This window comes from Staurois parvus, unplaced genomic scaffold (assembly GCF_062004578.1).
Source record: "Staurois parvus isolate SC_StPar_1 unplaced genomic scaffold, SC_StPar_1.0 ptg000715l, whole genome shotgun sequence".
NCBI classification, from domain to species: domain Eukaryota; kingdom Metazoa; phylum Chordata; class Amphibia; order Anura; family Ranidae; genus Staurois; species Staurois parvus.
The window spans coordinates 990443-1010373 of NW_028318511.1; the positions used below are offsets into that span (position 1 = coordinate 990443).

General features: G+C 40.8%; 1 protein-coding gene across 5 annotated transcripts in view; it reads right to left on the reverse strand.

Moving 5' to 3' along the window:
• LOC149445610 (serine/threonine-protein kinase BRSK2) overlaps nucleotides 1-19931 on the reverse strand; it is a 309301-nt gene that overhangs the window by 50188 nt on the left and 239182 nt on the right. For all 5 annotated transcript variants that reach the window (XM_089653532.1, XM_089653529.1, XM_089653528.1 and 2 more), the window contains exons 10-13: nucleotides 17247-17411; nucleotides 16752-16849; nucleotides 16512-16662; nucleotides 11735-11795 (exon numbers count right to left, since the gene is read on the reverse strand). In XM_089653532.1, the coding sequence (XP_089509658.1) occupies nucleotides 11735-11795; nucleotides 16512-16662; nucleotides 16752-16849; nucleotides 17247-17411 (475 nt within the window). The remainder of the gene's footprint in view (nucleotides 1-11734; nucleotides 11796-16511; nucleotides 16663-16751; nucleotides 16850-17246; nucleotides 17412-19931) is intronic.

Sequence of the window (19931 nt, forward strand, 5' to 3'; positions counted from 1 at the left end):
GTGAACAGACAGCCAGAGTCCCTGAGATATACAAGCATAGGACAGATGATCTAACCAGCTAGCATCCATTAAAAAATGAACCTTGAAGCTAAACAGGCCCAACCTGTTGTAAGAGAAACATAGAGGCTTCCTTTGCTGACTTCTAAAAATACGAGCTGCATAGTTACCATTCTGATACTCTTTCTTTTATACATAAAGCCAAATAGGCTATTCACTTTGCAAGGGAATTTTCTCTAAGCTTGTACAATGATTTGAAGCTCTGCTTACCCTCATCATCTAATCATATGCAAACAAAAATAGTTTTGTTTTTTACTTCTTGCACATGATTGAGCGTTCTTTGACCAGGTACTATTAAGTACCTGGTCTGGACTGAGAATACACATAAGGACTTCTGATTTTTCTATGACATTCCTGATCTTCATATGTCATACTCCTTATATTCAGCTGACCACCACAGAAGCCATGCAACTGGAGTTTTCAAAAAGAGGACAACAGTGGCCATGTAGTGATGGGGCCAAGTGAATATTGAGCTACAGTGTTTAATTTTATGAATTACAATGTCATGTTTTGAATGTTTGGATCAGCACAGTGTCTTATATAATATTGTTTAGGTTTACTTTAATGTATAACTGTATGGACATGATCATCCAAGAGCTTTCTATGCCAGTGAGTTTTTTCCAGCAGAGCTGCAGATCACCTAATCCCCTAAATGAGGAAGCAGTGAAAAAAATGTAAAAATGTTGTGTATTGTGGAAAAAAATCTTCCTGTCTGGAAGGATGGAAGGCATAAAATCATGGGTTGATAAGCTCTCATGTGGCAGCAGCAAAAAATGTGGTCAAAGATTGCAATGTCGACTAGGATTTACAGTATGCTGAAATTAACTGCTCAACAAGATACACAGTGCATCCAGAAAGCATTCACAGTGCTTAACTTTTCCCACATATTGTTATGTTACAGCCTTATTCTAAAATAGATTAAATTACATATTTTCCTCAACATCCTAAAAACAATTCCCAATAATGACAACGTGAAAGAAGTTCATTTTGAAATCTTATTTATTAAAAATAAAAAACGAAAAAAAAAACACATGTACATATGTATTCACAGCCTTTGCTCAATAATTTGTTTAAGCATCTTTAGAACCAATTACAGCCATTTTGAGTTTGATGCTACAAGCTTGGCACATCTATATTTGGGCAATTTCTCCCATTCTTCTTTGCAGTACCTCTCAAGCTCCATTGGGTTGGATGGGGAGCGTCGGTGCACAGCCATTTTCGGATCTCTCCAGAGATGTTTAATCAGGTTCAAGTATGGGCTCTGGCTGGGCCACTCCAGGACATTCACAGAGTTTGCCTGTAGCCACTCCTTTGTTATGTGGACTGTGTGCTTAGGGTTGTTGTCCTGTTGAAAGATGAACTGTGGCCCCAGACTAAGGTCCAGAGCGCTCTGGAACAGGTTTTCATCAAGGATGTCTCTGTACATTGCTGCATTCATCTTTCCTTTGATCCTGACTGGTCTCCCAGTTCCTGCCACTGAAAAACATCCCCACAGCATGATGTTGCCACCACCATGCTTCACTGTAGGGATGGTATTGGCCAGGTGGTGAGTGGTGCCTGGTTTCCTCCAGACACAACGCTTGGCATTCAGGCCAAAGAGTTCAATCTTTGTTTCATCAGACCAGACAGTTTTGTTTCTCACGGTCTGAGAGTCCCTCAGATGCCTTTTGGCAAACTCCAGGCAGGCCGCCATTTGCCTTTTACTGAGGAGTGGCTTCCGGCTGGCCACACTACCATACAGGCCTGATTGGTGGAGTGCTGCAGAAATGGTTGTTCTTCTGGAAGGTTCTCCTCTCTCCACAGAGAAACACTGGAGCTCTTTCAGAGTGACCACTGGGTGCTTAATTACCTCCCTGACTAAGGCCTTTCTCCCTCGATCGCTCATTTTGGCCAGGCGGCCCGCTCTAGGAAGATTCCTAGTGGTTCCAAACTTCTTCCATTTACGGATGATGGAGGCCTCTGTGCTCATTGGAACCTTCAGTGTTACAGAAATGCTTCTGTACCCTTCCCCAGATCTGTGCCTTGATACAATCCTGCCTTGGAGGCCTACGGACAATTCCTTGGACTTCATGGCTTGGTTTGTGCTCTGACATGCACTGTTAACTGTGGGACCTTATATAGACAGGTTTATGCCTTTCTTAATCATGTCCAATCAACTGAATTTCTAGTCAATTTGTGGAAACATCTCAAGGATGATCAGTGGGAACAGGATGCACCAGAGCTCAATTCTGAGTGTCATGGCAAAGGCTGTGAATACTTACAGTATCTCACAGAAGTGAGTACACCCCTCACATTTTTGTAAATATTTTATTCTATCTTTTCATGTGACAACACTGAAGAAATGACACTTTGCTACAATGTAATGTAGTGAGTGCACAGCATGTATAACCGTGTAAATTTGCTGTCCCCTCAAAGTTACTCAACACACAGCCATTAATGTCTAAACCGCTGGCAACAAACGTGAGTACACCCCAAAGTGAAAATGTCCAAATTGGGCCCAAAGTGTCAATATTTTGTGTGACCACCATTATTTTCCAGCACTGCCTTAACCCTCTTGGGCATGGAGTTCACCAGAGCTTCACAGGTTGCCATTGGAGTCCTCTTCCACTCCTCCATGACAACATCACGGAGCTGGTGGATGTTAGAGACCTTGCGCTCCTCCACTTCCATTTGAGGATGCCCCACAGATGCTCAATAGGGTTTAGGTCTGGAGACACTCTTGGCTAGTCCATCACCTTTGCCCTCAACTTCTTTAGCAAGGCAGTGGTCATTTTGGAGGTGTGTTTGGGGTCGTTATCATGTTAGAATACTGCCCTGTGGCTCAGTCTCCAAAGGGAGGAGATCATGCTCTGCTTCAGTATGTCATAGTACATGTTGGCATTCATGGTTCCCTCAATGAACTGTAGCTCCCCAGTGCTGGCAGCACTCATGCAGCTCCAAACCATGACACTCCCACCACAATGCTTGACTGTAGGCAAGACACACTTGTCTTTGTACTCCTCACCTGGTTGCCGCCACACACGCTTGGCACCATCTGAACCAAATAAGTTTACCTTGGTCTCATCAGACCACTGGACATGGTTCCAGTAATCCATGTCCTTAGTCTGCTTGTCTTCAGCAAACTGAATTTCTTGTGCATCATCTTTAGAAGAGGCTTCCTTCTGGGACGACAGCCATGCAGACCAATTTGATGCAGTGTGTGGCGTATGGTCTGAGCACTGACAGCCTGACCCCCCCACCCCTTCAACCTCTGCAGCAATGCTGGCAGCACCCATATGTCTATTTCCCAAAGACAACCTCTGGATATGACGCTGAGCATGTGCACTCAACTCCTTTGGTCGACCATGGTGAGGCCTGTTCTGAGTGGAACCTATCCTGTTAAACCACTGTATGGTCTTGGCCACCATGCTGCAGCTCAGTTTCAGGGTCTTGGCGATCTTCTTATAGCCGAGGCCATCTTTATGTAGAGCAACAATTCTTTTTTTCAGATTCTCAGAGAGTTCTTTGCCATGAGGTGCCATATTGAACTTCCAGTGACCAATATGAGAGAGTGAGAGCGATAACACCAAATTTACCACACCTGCTCCCCATTCACACCTGAGATCTTGTAACACTAATGAGTCACATGACACTGGGGAGGGAAAATGGCTAATTGGGCCCAATTTGGACATTGTCACTTAGGGATGTACTCACTTTTGTTGCCAGTGGTTTAGACATTAATGGCTGTGTGTTGCATTATTTTCAGGGGACAGCAAATTTACACTGTTTTACAAGCTGTACACTTACTACTTTACATTGTAGCAAAGTGTCATTTCTTCAGTGTTGTCACATGAAAAGATATAATAAAATATTTACAAAAATGTGAGGGGTGTACTCACTTCTGTGAGATACTGTATGTACATGGTTTTTTTTTTCGTTTTTTATTTTTAATAAATTGCAAAGATTTCAAAACAAACTTCTTTCACGTTGTCATTATGGGGTATTGTATGTAGAATGTTGAGAAAAAAAATTAATTTAATCCATGTTGTAAAAAAAGGCTGTAACATAACAAAATGTGGCAAAACGTAAGAGCTGTGAATGCTTTCTGGATGCAAGGTATTCTCATTGTTACGGGGCTAATATAGGTGATTGTTGATATTGATTCAAATAGTGCATACAGATAAAGGTGACATACTTGAACCAATAACACATAACATTTATATGGCGTAATAATTTTCATGATGTGAGTGCAAAAATGCAGATCTGTCAAAGAGTGTAAGCACTCCCCTACATTTGACACCACTTCAAATCCATATTTTTATAGTCTAGTGTTCCAGATTGAGTGCCAATAATTGGAACTTATGTAAAACGGAACTATACTCACCTCAGCTCCACCGATGTGGCATCCTGCTGCTCCCTATCTAGCCACTGACATCATTGGGCGGCTGGTTTCCAGGTCTCGATTGCTGTCCATTTTTATTGGCTGGGCAGGGATGAGGTCACTCCTGCGTATGAGCGGGAGTTTGGTCAGATTCGGCACTGCCGAATTTGTACAGTGAGCTGCGCATGCGTGGCTCACTGTACAGGGGCGGACAGGCAGGTAAGTAACTTTAATGCAGAAAACACAAAGCATTCCTCTTCTGCGTTATAATTCCTGCCTGTTCACCATTTTTATTTTACCTAAAGATCCAATTTAAGCAGTATGCAGGTGGAACCTGTCTTTTGAAAACTTAGACATATGGGGTTGATGTTCTTTTTGCTGTTGACATATGTGGTGTTATCATGCCAAGATCAATAGAGCTCTCTAAGGCCCTCAGAAAGGAAGTTGCGGGTGCCTATGTGTCTTGGAAGGGATTTAAATGATTTGAAATCAATCATTACAGTAAAAAAAAAAAACAATCTAATGGTGGCGTAGATTTCAAACAACATCTAATCTATCCAGGGCTGACCCAGCAAATCCAACCCAATAGCTGATTGCTTGATAATAAAAGATGATAACGGGGTGGTCTGGTAACTCTTGCAACAGTTGGGGTCAAAATGCATGCATCCACAATCAGAAAGAGGTTGAACCAATCAACCTGCATGAGATGTGCGTTAAGATAATGCCTTTCCTGTCCAAAAAGATCATTAGAGAAAGATTAGTTTGCCATTGAACATTCAGGCAAAGACCAGGCCTTCTGCAGCAATGTACTTAAAGTGGTAGTAAAAATTTTGGTGATTTTTACCTACAGGTGAGCTTATAATAAAGCTTACTTGTAGGTAAAATTATATTCTATTGAGCAAGCAGCTTGTAATGTCACCAGCGCATGAGATCTGAAGGAACGACATACCCATCCCATTCCTTCAGAGCTTTGTGTTGTGCCTGGGGCTCCCGTGCGCATGTGCGGGAGTGACGTTATCGCGGGTTGGCTAGTCAGATGGCCAGAGCCCACAAACCCAGAAGGAAGAACAGGTGGAAGATGGAAGCCCTGTCAGCGGTGACAGCGCACTGCTGGAGGACTTAATTTTTAAGGTACGTTTTTCATAATGTGCTAGTATGCAATGCATACTAGCACATTATGATATTGCCTTGCAGGGGGAAAACGTTTTTTTTTTACAAGCTTTACTACCGCTTTAAGACTGTTTAATCAAACATAGAGTTGTTTGGTCATGGTAACAGTAGATATGTTTTTACTGCTAACCAAAGACAGCATTTCAGGAAAAGAACCTTATAACAACTGTGAAGCATGGTGGTGAAAATATGTTTTTTGGTATTGTTTTGATGCTTCAGAGCCTGGGCAGCTTGTGGTCATCGAGTCAACTATACATTCTGCATCACATTAAAGTGAGAATGTGAGGCCATCTGTCCAAAACATCACATCACATGAGAATGTGAGGCCATCTGTCCAAAAGCTGAAGTTGAACCAGAAATATGGTAAAGCACACTAGCAATTCCACCAAGGGATGGCTCAAAAAAGAAGAAATTGAGGATTATAGACTGCCATAGTCGATGGCCTGATTTGATATCCATTGAAAGAAACTCACAAATGCTTTGCAACTCAAAGAATTTTGCACATGGTCAAACATTTTTCTGATTTGATATTAGAAACTGGTGGCCAGGTATACAAAAGTAATTGCACCTAAAAGGAGCAACACTAGCTTTTGATGACAAGGGTGTACTTATTTTTTCACAATATACCATTACATCCAATGTTTTGTTTTTTTAAATAAATGGTTGAAAAGGCAAGTTTTTCTTGTTTTCTTGCATATGACGCATATCTGTAGGATCGAATGTGTATCGGTTCCAATATGTTGAAAAGGTCAACCATTTCCATGGGGTGTACTTAATTTTTTACATGGCTGTAGTGAACTCGTTAGAGGCACCTATGGCTCTCTACTTGCCCTCCTAAAAGCAGTCTAACTATTGAAACCCATGCTGTTCCGAATCAATAATTAACAATTGCTTTTACAGTAATGTAATAAATGTGCCAGCAAAGCTACATTCATTGTATCCAATTAGGAAAATGCTCAGCTGCCCAGATTACTATCTATTCAGTTACATCAGTACGAAGTCCCCTTCTGCTGCTGGCCCTCACAGTAGCTGCATTTTTTTTTTAAATCACAGACCTGAAGCAAGCATGCAGCAAGTAAAGTCCCTCCCTATTATATACCTGCTGTCGGACAGTAACTCCAAAAACATTAGAGAATCAGAATGACAGTATAGGTGCCTAGGAATTTGTTGATCAGCAGTGGAAGCCCTTCTATGTCTCTCATGATATTTCATCATAAGGTGAATATATTTACAAAGATAAGGTCATGGCTTTTAACGTCTAGATAAATAATAGATACACCTTAAGGCAAGTTTTAAAGTTTGTCATTTTTAGATGATAAAGAAGCAAGGTTTGCTGAGTGTATGCATTGATGCATAAATAATGTCACAATGTTGCATGTAGCTATATTAAAACACACACTATAGGAAACCAGAAGCATGGATAATGGTATTACCCAGAATATTAGACTAAGCCGGCATTGCTGGATCATGTGAATCTTATACATAGATCAAGTATCAAGGATATCAGAAGACACCCACAATTATATAAAATCACAGCACAGGGAGAAACTCTACACAAATTGATGACTTCTGTTATCCTTAAGGTCTTACAGCATGGGAGTCATCATTTCATATAGTACACAGGTATCTTTTCCTTTTAATAGCTTGTTATAAGAGTTCACCATATCTAGGTAAACTACTTTCAGGGTACTCTTCCATCTAAGAAGAAATTCAGAATGGGCTTAACTGCATTAGAGGATTGTAGAGGCATTGCCTTTAGCAATCAAGAAGATCCTAAATAAATGCTATAGGCAGCACCAGGGGCGGACTGACAACTCATGGGGCCCCCGGGCAATAGGGGATCACGGGGTCCCTGTGTCCTTGCCCACACTCAAAAAAAGCCTATAAAAAGGTACGATGGGCATTTCATGGGGCCCCCTACTGACCCCGGGCCCTCGGACAGTGCCCGAGTGCTTGAATGGTCAGTACGCCCCTGGGCAGCACATATTCTTTATTTAGTTAAGAGACTCTTGACATAAGTGATGCCATCACTGCTGATGCAATACAGGAGAATAATAAACAAATAAAGATTATATCACTTGTGTATTATAACACATTCTGAGTGCACTTTAACCACTTCAAGTCCAGACGCTTTCACCCCCTTCCTGTCCAAGCCAATTTTCAGCTTTCAGTGCTATCACACTTTGAATGACAATTGCGCGGTCATGCAACACAGTACCCAAATAATTTTTTTAGCATTTTTTTGAGACATATACAACTTTATTTTGGTGGTATTTTTCACCACTGGGATTTTTATTTTTTGCTATATAAATGAAAAAGTCCAAACATTTTGAAAAAAAAAAGTGTTTTTCTTATAACATTTTGCAAATAAATAATCTTTCTTCATAAATCTTGGCCAAAATGTATTCAGCTATCGTTTTAGTTAAAAAAAAAATAATCCAAATTAATTTATACCCAAAAATTAAAATTTTTCATGAAATTGTTTTACATTTGTATTTACTTTTTTTATATTATTGTTATTAGTTTTTTTTTAACATACTGTCGCCTTAGCAGTACAGTGTCACCATAGTGACATTGTGCTACTCGTGGGGGGTGATGAAGATTTTTTTTTTTTTTACACTGCTTTTACACCCATAAAGGCTGTAAAAACAATCATTCTTGCAGCCATTGAGAAATACTGTGAGAGCTGTGATTGGTCACAGCTTGTCACATGGTACAAGGCTGTTGCGAATAGCCTTGTACCATGTGACCTTTGTGATCATTCACAGATTTCACTAGTAGTAGGCAATGATGTCAGGAAGTGACATCTTGCTTACTACTATTCATGTGATCACTGATTGGCCAATCAGTGATCATATGATTGGGACCTCAAACAGAGGTCCCGTACAGCGATCTGTGTTCTGCTGTGTCCGGAGGACAGATCGCCACCAGATCGCGGTGATGTGCGCTTCCTGGGAGCACGCACAGGCAGGGAATGTGGGTGGACGTTTATAAATGGGCACCCGCTCCTGCACTGCTCCCGTCTGGCCGTTTATGTACATGGGACGGGAAGTGGTTAAAGGTGACAGAATTAACCTTTAAACCAAATGCAAAAAACTGAGCAAACAACCAGACTAGATTGTCTTTCCTTTACACAAGCATTCTTATTCAATAAGGCCCCCATGCACACTGGGCGTTTTGAAGGCACAGGAACACAGTCCAACTCCGCTGCCGGCAGCCTGTAAAACTTTCTGAGAGGCTGAAAGCTGGACAGAGCACTGAAGGCTGCTAATGTTTAGGAAAGTATGCACCTAAGGATGAATGCTGCGAATTGCTTGTTAAAGTGGTAAACCTCAGACATGAAACATGAGCAAAGCATATCCCTTTATAGTGTGTACTTGTCTCAATCAGGAGCACGAAGTGCCATTTCTGTCCGCTACTTTATTCCTCTGCTATCAGAATGAGTCACTTATGACAAGTTTTCCTGACACCAGGAGAAAAATGGTGATAGGGGAGGGACTTCCAGCAGATTGACAACCTCAGCTCATTTCCTGTGAGCTGTATGGAAAGGGGGGGGGGTGTCCCTTCATTCCAATCGGCTCTCAGAGTTCTCATCACTGAGCTCTGCAAAGTGTAACATTAGCTCTCTGCCCCTTTTTTTCTGAAATCACAGTCAAGCTTTAAAATTCAGCACTTTAAACGGGTGGAGAAAACTGCAGATAAACAGGTACAACTAACGTAGGAGGATTTGTTTCATCTCTGTGTATTACCTGAGGCCAGTCACTTCACTGGGTATATGGAAGGGTTTTCAACCACTTTAATGTTCACTGTACTTAGCTCTGCCTGTACTATGCTGGCAGATCTCATTATCAGTCACAAATGAGATTAGAAGACTGTCTGTCTCCATTGCAGGTTATCTTATCCTAGAATTGACTCATCCTACAGATCCCCTCAGAAGTGCACTCAGAATGTATAATGAATTGCATATATGTTCACATTATCCAGCATCTGCCACTTCCTGCACCATGCATATTCTCCACACACACAAACCTAGGACACATACAAATGAAGCCTGAGTTATTGAGCCAGTGAATGTTCTTAACATTCATAGAGTGCAGAAAAAATAGCAGAGGAAACCTGTATCCATAGGCTGCCATCCTTCAAAAAATACTAGTTGCCTGGCTGACTCTGGCATTAGTACAAACTGAACAAGGAACAAATGAACTCAGTAAACATAAGCTGCATACTTTATCAGGGACAATGACAGCCAGGAAACAAGCATTCTCTGATGGAAAAATTACAAATATTTCTCTCAGTAAAGGTTTTCTTCAACGTATTAAACCTTGGATTTGCTGGCTGTGTTTTTTTCTTCATTTTAAACAAATGATCATGATGCAGCATTGTCACCCAAGGAAAAGAACAGCACCCCCTCTCATCTTCTCCATAACCAAGGGGAGAGATGCTCTACATCAACTCAATCAATTAGGAATGCCTAAAAACGTGGTTTAAGATTTTAGTGCAGCAATAATGGGAAGTTATGAGTTTGCGTTCACTGGATTTCTGGCAGGATCAACAGTGCTTTCAATGGTATAATTAAAGGATAAGTTCACGTTCCGTAACATGTTACACCCATATTCAGGGTGTAACATGTAACATGTTACGAATGGACTGCCCTCCGCTCCTCCTCACTCCCTGATCTGAGCTGTTACAATGAAAAAAAAAATGCCCACATGGTGTTCTGTGAATGAATGAACTACAAATCCCAACGGCTTGTAGTTCTCAATGAACTACCATGGCGCTGTGGAGCGCCATGGTAGTTTATACATTCTTCTTGTCAGTATATCTGCTTGCCCGTACATCCCATACAGGCAAGCAGATATATTGACAGGTCTGCAGGAGATCTGCATGGCACCAGTGATCTGCTGATCATTCGCACAATGCTGTAGAGGCTCCAGAAACAAAAAATAATAAATGCACATTTTTTTACCTGCAACAAAATGTGCATTTACTATTTTTTGTAAAAAGGTGAATGTATACTTTAACAAACCAAGGAAAAAGAGCAAATTACTGGTTTGGCCAGTCAGTATCAATTCCTGGTGTTTTTGTATGCCCAGCAGGCACAGGAGTAACATTGCCAGCAGCCTACCAAAATCTGTGACAGACTGTAATACGCGGCGCATATATGCATTCAGGGACATATGCCCCGAACGCAGAGTTTCTGCATTACAGTACAGTGTCAAGATTTTGATAGGCTGCCAGCAGTGAGGCTAGACACTGCACCAACGATTTCCAGTTGCCTGAAAGCCAGGGGCGGACTGACCATTTGGAAACTCGGGCACTGCCCGAGGGCCCGGGGTCAGTAGGGGGCCCCATGAGATGCCCTGGTACCTTTTTCATAGGCTTTTTTGAGTTTGGGCAAGGACACAGGGGCCCCATGATCCCCTATTGCCCGGGGGCCCCATGATTTGTCAGTCCGCCCCTGCTGAAAGCGCCAGGATTTGATGCTGGCAGGAAAAAACTGTCTGTGTGTATGAGGCCTTAGGGTTTAAATATCCTTTAAGGGGTTTTCTTTTTTAATGGAAACCTAATTACCATCTGTAATGTGTGATCATTTCACTCTAGACATATTAGAAACTTCAAAATTTATGAGGTTTTCTAATTTATCATTGCAAGCTAATTGGGAAAGGGGAGACTCTCCTGTTCATTCATTTTTTGTCATATGGACAACTTTTAAAATATAATGTGCTTTCTGTCGAGGAGCATTTCGGTATTGTTCTATGATGGGTATTGTTTGTCAGAATTATAGCACCTTACTTTTGCAGCATTTCCAAAATGGAAAATGTCATGATCAAGTTTATATTGTTTTCTAAATGTGTAATGTACTGTATACCAAATACAGAATTTAACTTGTCAGGCATCATCTGCATATGTGCATAGGTTTAGTAACATGTCAAACATACAAATAGACAGTCAATGCATGTAATAAAGCAGATTAACAGAGCACAGGGAAATAAAAAGGGGCCCCTATAGTTTTAAAATAAAACTGCACTTACAAGAAACACAGGGTAGTATCAGGAAGAACTATAGTCCTGTCTTTTACCCAGATACTGGGAGGAAAGGGTGAGAGGGGGTAAACTGGGGTTGGGATAAACAGTTAAAAAGACTTACCCTGGGACTACTGATCGGGCTGGTGGAAAGTCCTGAAGAAGCACCACTGATTGATCGCGACCTGGAAGAACATAATCTGTTTTTAGAATTGCTGGGTTTACTGCATTTTTGTCACTTGCAATTTGATTTACCACCATTAGCTAGCACAATACAGTGGCTTAGTGATTAGCACTTCTGCCTTGCTACTTCCAGTTCAAAATCTGCCCAGGACCACAGCTGCAAAACGTTTGCATGTTCTCCCTGCTTGTGTGGGTTTCTTCCGAGTACTTTTGGCTCCTGTGAAAATTGGCTCTAGTATGTACAGTTGTGTTCAAAATAATAGCAGTCAGACATCACTAACCTGATCAATCACTGTTTTTGGTAGAAATTATATTTCTACAAGGCAAATAATTTACTAGCAGGTGTAGTAGAGTAATAGAAATCCAACAGACCCAACAGTCATGACATGCATGCTGCTGATTCTGTGTAATTGAATCACTAATTGAAAGGGGCATGTTCAAAATAATAGCAGTGTGAAGTTCTATTAGTGAGGTCATTCATTCTTTGAAAAACAGGTGGCAATTATTGCCCTTATTTAAGGAAGGAAGGCAGCAAATATTGTACATGCTGGTTACAGTGCATTTCTCTCTGAAATTCTGAGGAAAATGGGTCGTTCCAGACATTGTTCAGAAGAACAGCGGACCTTGATTAAAAAGTTGATTGGAGAGGGGAAAACATATAAAGAAGTGCAGAAAATGATAGGCTGCTCAGCTAAAATGATCGCAAATGCTTTAAAATGGCAACCAAAACCTGAAGACGTGGAAGAAAGCGAAAAACTACAATTCGAATGGATAGAAGAATAGCCAAAATGGCAAGGACTCAGCCAACAATCAGCTCCAGGAAGATCAAAGAAGGTCTAAAGTTACCTGTGAGTACTGTTACAATTAGAAGACGCCTATGTGAAGCCAAGCTATCTGCAAGAAGCCCCCGCAAAGTCCCACTGTTGAAAAGAAGACATGCTGAAGAGGTTACAATTTGCCAAAGAGCACATTGACTGGCCTAAAGAGAAATGGCGCAACATTTTGTGGACTGATAAAAGTAAGATTGTTCTTTTTGGGTCTAGTGGCCGGAGACAGTTTGTCAGATGACCCCCAAACACTGAATTCAAGCCACAGTACACTGTGAAGACAGTGAAGCATGGTTGCGCAAGCATCGTGATATGGGGATGTTTCTCATACTACGGTGTTGAGCCTATTTATCGCATACCAGGCATCATGGATCAGTTTGAATACATCAGAATACTTGAAGAGGTCATGCTGCCTTATGCTGAAGAGGACATGCCCTTGAAATGGGTGTTCCAACAAGACAACAACCCCAAACACACCAGTAAACGCGCAACATCTTGGTTCCAGACCAACAAGATTGATATTATGGAGTGGCCAGCTCAATCCCCGGATCTTAATCCAATAGAAAACTTGTGGGGTGACATCAAAAATGCAGTTTCTGAGGCAAAACCAAGAAATAGAGAAGAACTGTGGAATGTAGTCCAATCATCCTGGGCTGGAATACCTGTTCACAGGTGCCAGAAGTTGGTTGACTCCATGCAACACAGATGTACAGCAGTTCTCAGAAACAGTGCTTATACAACTAAATATTCATTAAGTCATTCAAAGGAAAGCAAAATCTTCAAACATTTTTCAGTTTATATAGTGAATGTTTGAGTTTGTAAAGAAAAATAGAAACACTGCTATTTTTTTGAACAGTCTAATATTCACTTTTCTTCAATTTTTTTAGAGGAACAACACAAATTTGATATATTTTTCTTCATGTTTTGATTTGGAATAGAATGTGTAGTGTTCCCAATGCATTTGTGTGTATGGAAATAAAAGCTATTAGAAGGATTTTGAGCTTTATTCACTTTTTTCAATACACTGCTATTATTTTGAACACAAATGTATGTACACATGAGAAGTAGGGACCTTAGCGTATAAGCTCTTTGAGAGCAGGGACTGATGTGAATGTACAATATGTAAAGCACTACATAAAATGTTGCGCTATATAAATGCCCAAGCTGGTTCTTCGCCAGTCTTCAGGTTCCTGTCCTCACTATGATGACTGTGGGAAGACGGCTGTGACTCCTTGTTGCTTCACAGTCTACTCCCCACTGAGCCTTGCTGAGCCCTGTGAATAATCCTGCAGCCTCCTGGGACCTGTGACATGTCCAGGGAAGTTGCCGGCAGGGAGGGGAGGAGAACTTCTGTTAGGACCACCTAGGCAGTTCCAGCGGAAGTGGGAGCGGGTACTTGAGAAAACTAGGTACCAGTTCCCTCCCCAAAAAAGTTCCAAAAGTGAAAAGGGGTGGGAGAAGAAGGATCAGCAGAACTTCTCTTGAGGTGTAAAGTTCTGATTTAATAAAAAGGTTTACTTGTACTTTAAGGGCATGAGTTAATTCCCATAAGTAAACCCTGGGACTGCCTGACTATGAGACATTTATACTTTATGCCTTTACTGTGGACAGGCAGCGCTACTGTTGGAGCTGCCTGTTCAGACTGTCTGGGAGCAAAGGGGATGGGTGATGGAGATTCCATGTTGCGCCTCATTTACCCTTCGACCACAATATTGGAATTCCTACCACTGAATTAAATATGTAAACTATGCTAAAAATATAATTTACAGATTTCACAATACCACCTATAAGCATGTATAGTGCCTTGAAAAAGTATTCATACTCCTTGAAATTTTCAACATTTTGTCATGTTACAAACAAAAACGTAAATGTATTTTATTAGGATTTTATGTGATAGACCAACTCAAAGTGGCACATAGTTGTGAAGTGGAAGGAAAATGATAAATGGGTTTAAACATTTTTCACAAATAAATATCTAAAAAGTGTGAATTTGTATTCAGCTCCCCGAGTCAATACTTTGCTGCAATTACAGCTCCAAGCCTTTTTGGGTACGTCTCTATCAGCTTTTCACATCTAGAGAGTGAAATGTTTGCCCTATCTTCTTTGTAAAATAGCTCAAACTCTGTCAGATTGGATGGAGAGTGTCTGTGTACAGCAAATTTCAAGTCTTGCCACAGATTTTCAATTGGATTTAGGTCTGGACTTTGACTGGGCCATTTTAACACATCAATATGCTTTGATCTAAACCATTCCATTGTAGCTCAGGATGTATGTTTAGGGCCATTGTCCTGCTGAACCTCCGACAGTCTCAAGTATTTTGCAGAATCAGGTTTTCTTCTAAGATTGCCCTGTATTGGGCTCCATCTATCTTCCCATCAACTGTGACCAGCTTCCCAATCCCTGCTGAAGAAAGGCATACCCAGAACATGATGTTGCCACCACGTTTCACAGCGGGGATGGTGTCTTCAAGGTGAAGTGAATCGTTAGTTTTCCGCCAAACATACCATTTTGCTTTTCGGTCAAAAAATTAAATTTTGGTCTCATCTGACCAGAGCACCTTCTTCCACATGTTTGCTGTGTCCTCCCACATGGCTTCTCGCAAACTGCAAACGGGAGTTTTTATGGCTTTCTTTCAACAATGGCTTTTTTCTTGCCACTATTCCATAAAGGCCAGATTTGTGGAGTGCACAACTAATAGTTGTCCTGTGGACAGATTATCCCATCTGAGCTGTGGATCTCTGAAGCTCCTCCAGAGTTACCATGGGCTTCTTGGCTGCTTCTCTGATTACTGCTCTCCTTGCCAGTTTAGATGGATGGCCATGTCTGGGAGATTTGCAGTTGTGCCATACTCTTTCCATTTTCTGATGATGGATTGAACAGTGCTCCATGAGATGTTCAAAGCTTGGGATATTTTTTAATGACCTAACCCTGCTTTAAACTTCTTCACAACTTTATCCCTGACTTGTCTGGTGTGTTCCTTGGCCTTTGTGATGCGGGTTGTTCACTAATGTTCTCTAACAAACCTCTGAGGGCTTCACAGAACAGCTGTATATATACTGAGATTAAATTACAAACCAGGTGGACTCTATTTACTAATTAGGTGACTTCTGAAGGCAATTGGTTCCACTAGATTTTATTTAGGTGTAGCAGAGTAAAGAGGGGTGAATACAAATGCACACCACACTTGTAAGATATTTATTTGTAAAAACTATTTATCATTTTCCTTCCACTTCATAATTATGTGCCACTTTGTATTGGTCTATCACATAAAATCCCAATAAAATACATTTACATTTAGCTGTAATATGACAAAATGTGGAAAATTTCAAGGGGTATTAATACTTTTTCAAGGCACTGTACTGTATATCGCAGGTACTATTTCTTAATTAGCTGGGTTTCATATAGCCACAGTTAGACCCAGTATTAGTCAAAGTCACGAAAGGGCTCCTGTGTAAGACCAATTTTTTGGCTCCTCATTCAACTACTGGACTAGTACAAAACACGTATTCACTGTGTGTTAATGTCAACTAGATAAAATGAGCCTTGGCTAAGTTTACATGACTGAGGAAACAGTTCCAGCACCTGTCACGGATTTATAATAAATGGGCTCCTAAATCCCAGAGGCTCTTTGTGGAACCTTACAACATGTACAAATGGAATGGTTGCACATGGTTAGAACTCTGACTTTACAATCCAGTGGACACATACCAGAATTTTAGGAAGTTCCTGCAATTTTTTATACTTTTTAGCCATATGATTATGGAATTCTTGGTCATTTTTTTCCCCACAAATCTGGATCAAATTTGAGTGTAAAGTATGTAAATCTATGACCTTCAAATGTGCATGATATAGAAAAGTTTCAGATGTTCATCTAAGCAAACTGTTTCTGACCTCTGACCATGCTGTGCCATCTCAATCGCCCTGCGTGCTGGTACTGGTGAGCCTCCATCCGTTCCACTCAGAACCTCCATAGATTTTCTCTCTGGCCTTCTCTTCCCATGGCGAGTCAACATGGGTGAGTCAACACGCTTCCTAGGAGGATCTAGAAGATAAAACGACATAAAGTCAGAATAGACATGTAATTAAATTACTTGAAGTCTAGATCTGAAATTGGAAGATTAGGAATCCTACCAATATCTGCCCTGGGTGGTAGGTCTTCATCCTCTTGGCTGGGATACCTCTCTTTCCGATCCAGTAACAAGAAATAAATCATCTTCTCTTGGTTTTCTCTGATCATCAAGGAGAAAATGTTTTAGAAAATCTTCTAGCATGTAATGATAAATTAATTCTACAATTAATTTGATTCTACTGATTTTTTAACTCTGCTTAATGTAATGTCTTTTAGCTTGCATATAATTCTTCCTGTCTCTCATGATAATTCCACTGCTTGCTCAGTACAGCTTTCCCTGTATCGACTGTCCGGTAGTCTTTAAGCTTCCTATAGTGATACATACTGCAGCTGTAAGTCTCTCTTCCCATCACCCACATGTCATATTTATTGCCTTCTACCTGAGGTAGGCAACGTGAGGCTTGCAAGTTGTTGCTAAATTAAAGTACCAGGATGCTTTGCCAGACAGTTCACCAGATCTACATATCTGCAGTAAACACAGCGATCTTGACTCTTACTCTTCAGACAACAGGTCTTGTAGCAATTTGTTCCGGTCCCTAAAGCAGCCTAGGGAATGCATACTCTCCAGCACATCTGGGTCGACATCCTCTAAAGATGGCAAGGACCCCATCTGTACCTTCCTGGGAACTGCTTGCTCTGGTTCGGGCTCATTCTTCCCTCCTCTGAAAGAAAGAAAGGTGTTGTGACTAATTATCGAGCAATCAGATTTTAGCAAAATTGACCAATAAAACAAGCTTTTTGATTGGTTGAGATGGATTACAGAATATAAGGTTAAATTCACTATTTACCATTAATATGTATAACTGAAAGCAAGCACTAAAGTGCCTCTGGCAGCTTGCATCAAAGGACAGTATACAAGACCTCTAACTATAACATCAAAAAATAGTGCAGCGCCAATGTTTAATTGAATAACAAATTACCTAAGTGATTCCCCTCAACCTGAAGAAATTATTATATCTTGTGAAAAGAGATCATCATCCAGTGGAAAAGAAAAACAAAATTGCACAAAATTATCCCTGTAGTAAAAACAACAAAAATATGAATGATTAATAATGATATGAAATCCAAGTTAAATAAGTTCACTATTCAAATGATATCCTCCTGTGTGGATAATTTTCACCTTTAAGGATCTACACCACCCCTTGTGACAAACCACTGCCGCACTCACCAGCTCCAAAGTTGCCTGTAAAGAGCATCAATCTCCAGCCTCTCACATGAAGTCATCCCGCTTCACTGTTACACTGAGGTTGCCTGGTAGTAGCACTTTTCATCATTGGACAGTCATGCAGCCAGTTATCATTGTATAGGGGAAAGGTACTGACCTCGCATGGTGCCACACCAAAGGACCGTGTATAGTATAGTATTTATTAAAATTCATATTTTTGACATAACACCAGTTAAAAGCATCAAGATACAAAATAGCAACAATACAATATGTCATAGACAAAGCGCATTTACAGAGATGGCCGCCAGCTCCAGAAGTGGCGGTGTGACGTCAGCACATAGTTCCACCCCTACAGGTTTCGTGCAACACCTGAAGATGTGCTGTCACACAAAATGTGTAGGGGTGGAGCTACGTGCTGACATCACGCTGCCACTTCTGGGGCTGGCGGCCATCCCTGTAAGTGCAATTTGTCTTTGATATATTGTAATGCTGCTATTTGGCATCTGGATGCAATTCACTGTTTTTCTGTGAGGAAATATGAATTTTAATAAAATACTATATTATACACAATCCTATTCATTAATATTTTGTTGTTTTACTACAAGGACAATTTTGTGTCATCTTGTTGATTTCCTTGGTGCTGGATGGTGATCTCTTCTCACAAGATATAATTATTTCTTCAAGTTGAGGGGTAATTTGTTACTAAAGTGGTCATAATGGCTGAATGTTTCTTACCTTCATGCATCCTATGCATGAGGATAAAAAACCTTCAGTGTGCAGCTCCCCACTCAAACCCCCCCCCCCAATACTTACCTGAGCCGGACATGATCCAGCACCATGCACGAGAGCCTCAGCTCTCAAAGGTCTCCCTGTCCTCATTGGCTGAGACACAGCAGCAGGAGCCATTGGCTCCTGATGCTTTCAATCTGAGAAGAGAGCGGGGGGCTAGGCCGAGCCATGCTCTGTATGTTTTATGGACATAAAGGGCTGTCTCGTAAGTGAGCTTGCACAAGTGCCCCCAGAGCAAGCAGCTTGCTCTGGAGACACTCTGCAGGGGGAGTGGGCAGGAGCACAGGCACATGTTTGTTAATTTAATGTAAAAGAAAATGCAGCTTTACGACCACTTTAAGGGAAACATTGGTGCTGCACTATTATTTGATGTTATAATAACCATTAATATACTTTAGTGCTTTCTTAGCTTTGACAGTCACAAGCTTCAATTTAAAGAACTAAAATACCAGGTAAGGATCCTTATATAATTTTTTAAAGTATCAGTTACTCCAAAGAGTTTTGAAAATTACAGTAGCCTGAAAAGAAAGATCTTTATCCTTGTGTAAAGTTTTCTGAAATAAGCCTAAAGGCCATGGCATATGATCCTGTCACTGGCAAAAACTCAACAGCAACAAAATCACTAAAAACGACAAAAAATGACTCATCTTTTTCTACGTGTTGCTCATTCTCTAGCCATAGATGAGCAAGTGTAAGTTGTCTCTCACCATCTTGGTCATCCAGCCAGCAAGGAAGCAATACATGGAAAAATGTGAGTGTTTCTCTACCAGTCACGCGCCAATATAAAATGAGTAGGTAACACACGTCTAACAGTTTAGTGAATTGAGCCTATTATTTTATTACTGAAAAGCAGTGTGTGAACTGGAAGCAGGAAAAATAATGTTTCAGCAATCATTGTTCTTATTTTTTAGATATCCATTTCTTCTCCTGCTCTGGAAAAATTAAAATTGGGATCTTTTTGGTTGCTACAGGCAACAGCTGAAATTTTCCCTGCAAAGAAATACCAGCCTTGGTGCATCTCTGTATATCATGTGTGTACACATGTCTGTCACACGTAACCATCTGTCAATGTGTTATATGTACAATCTGAGCTGCCAACCATCTATTTGTCACAATGCTTAATATACACACAGCAATCTGTCACTTACATTAATCTTCATTTATGTGCATATTCCTATTTTCAGAAACATTTATCTGTCAGGGATATCCTTTTACCAACATATTTTAT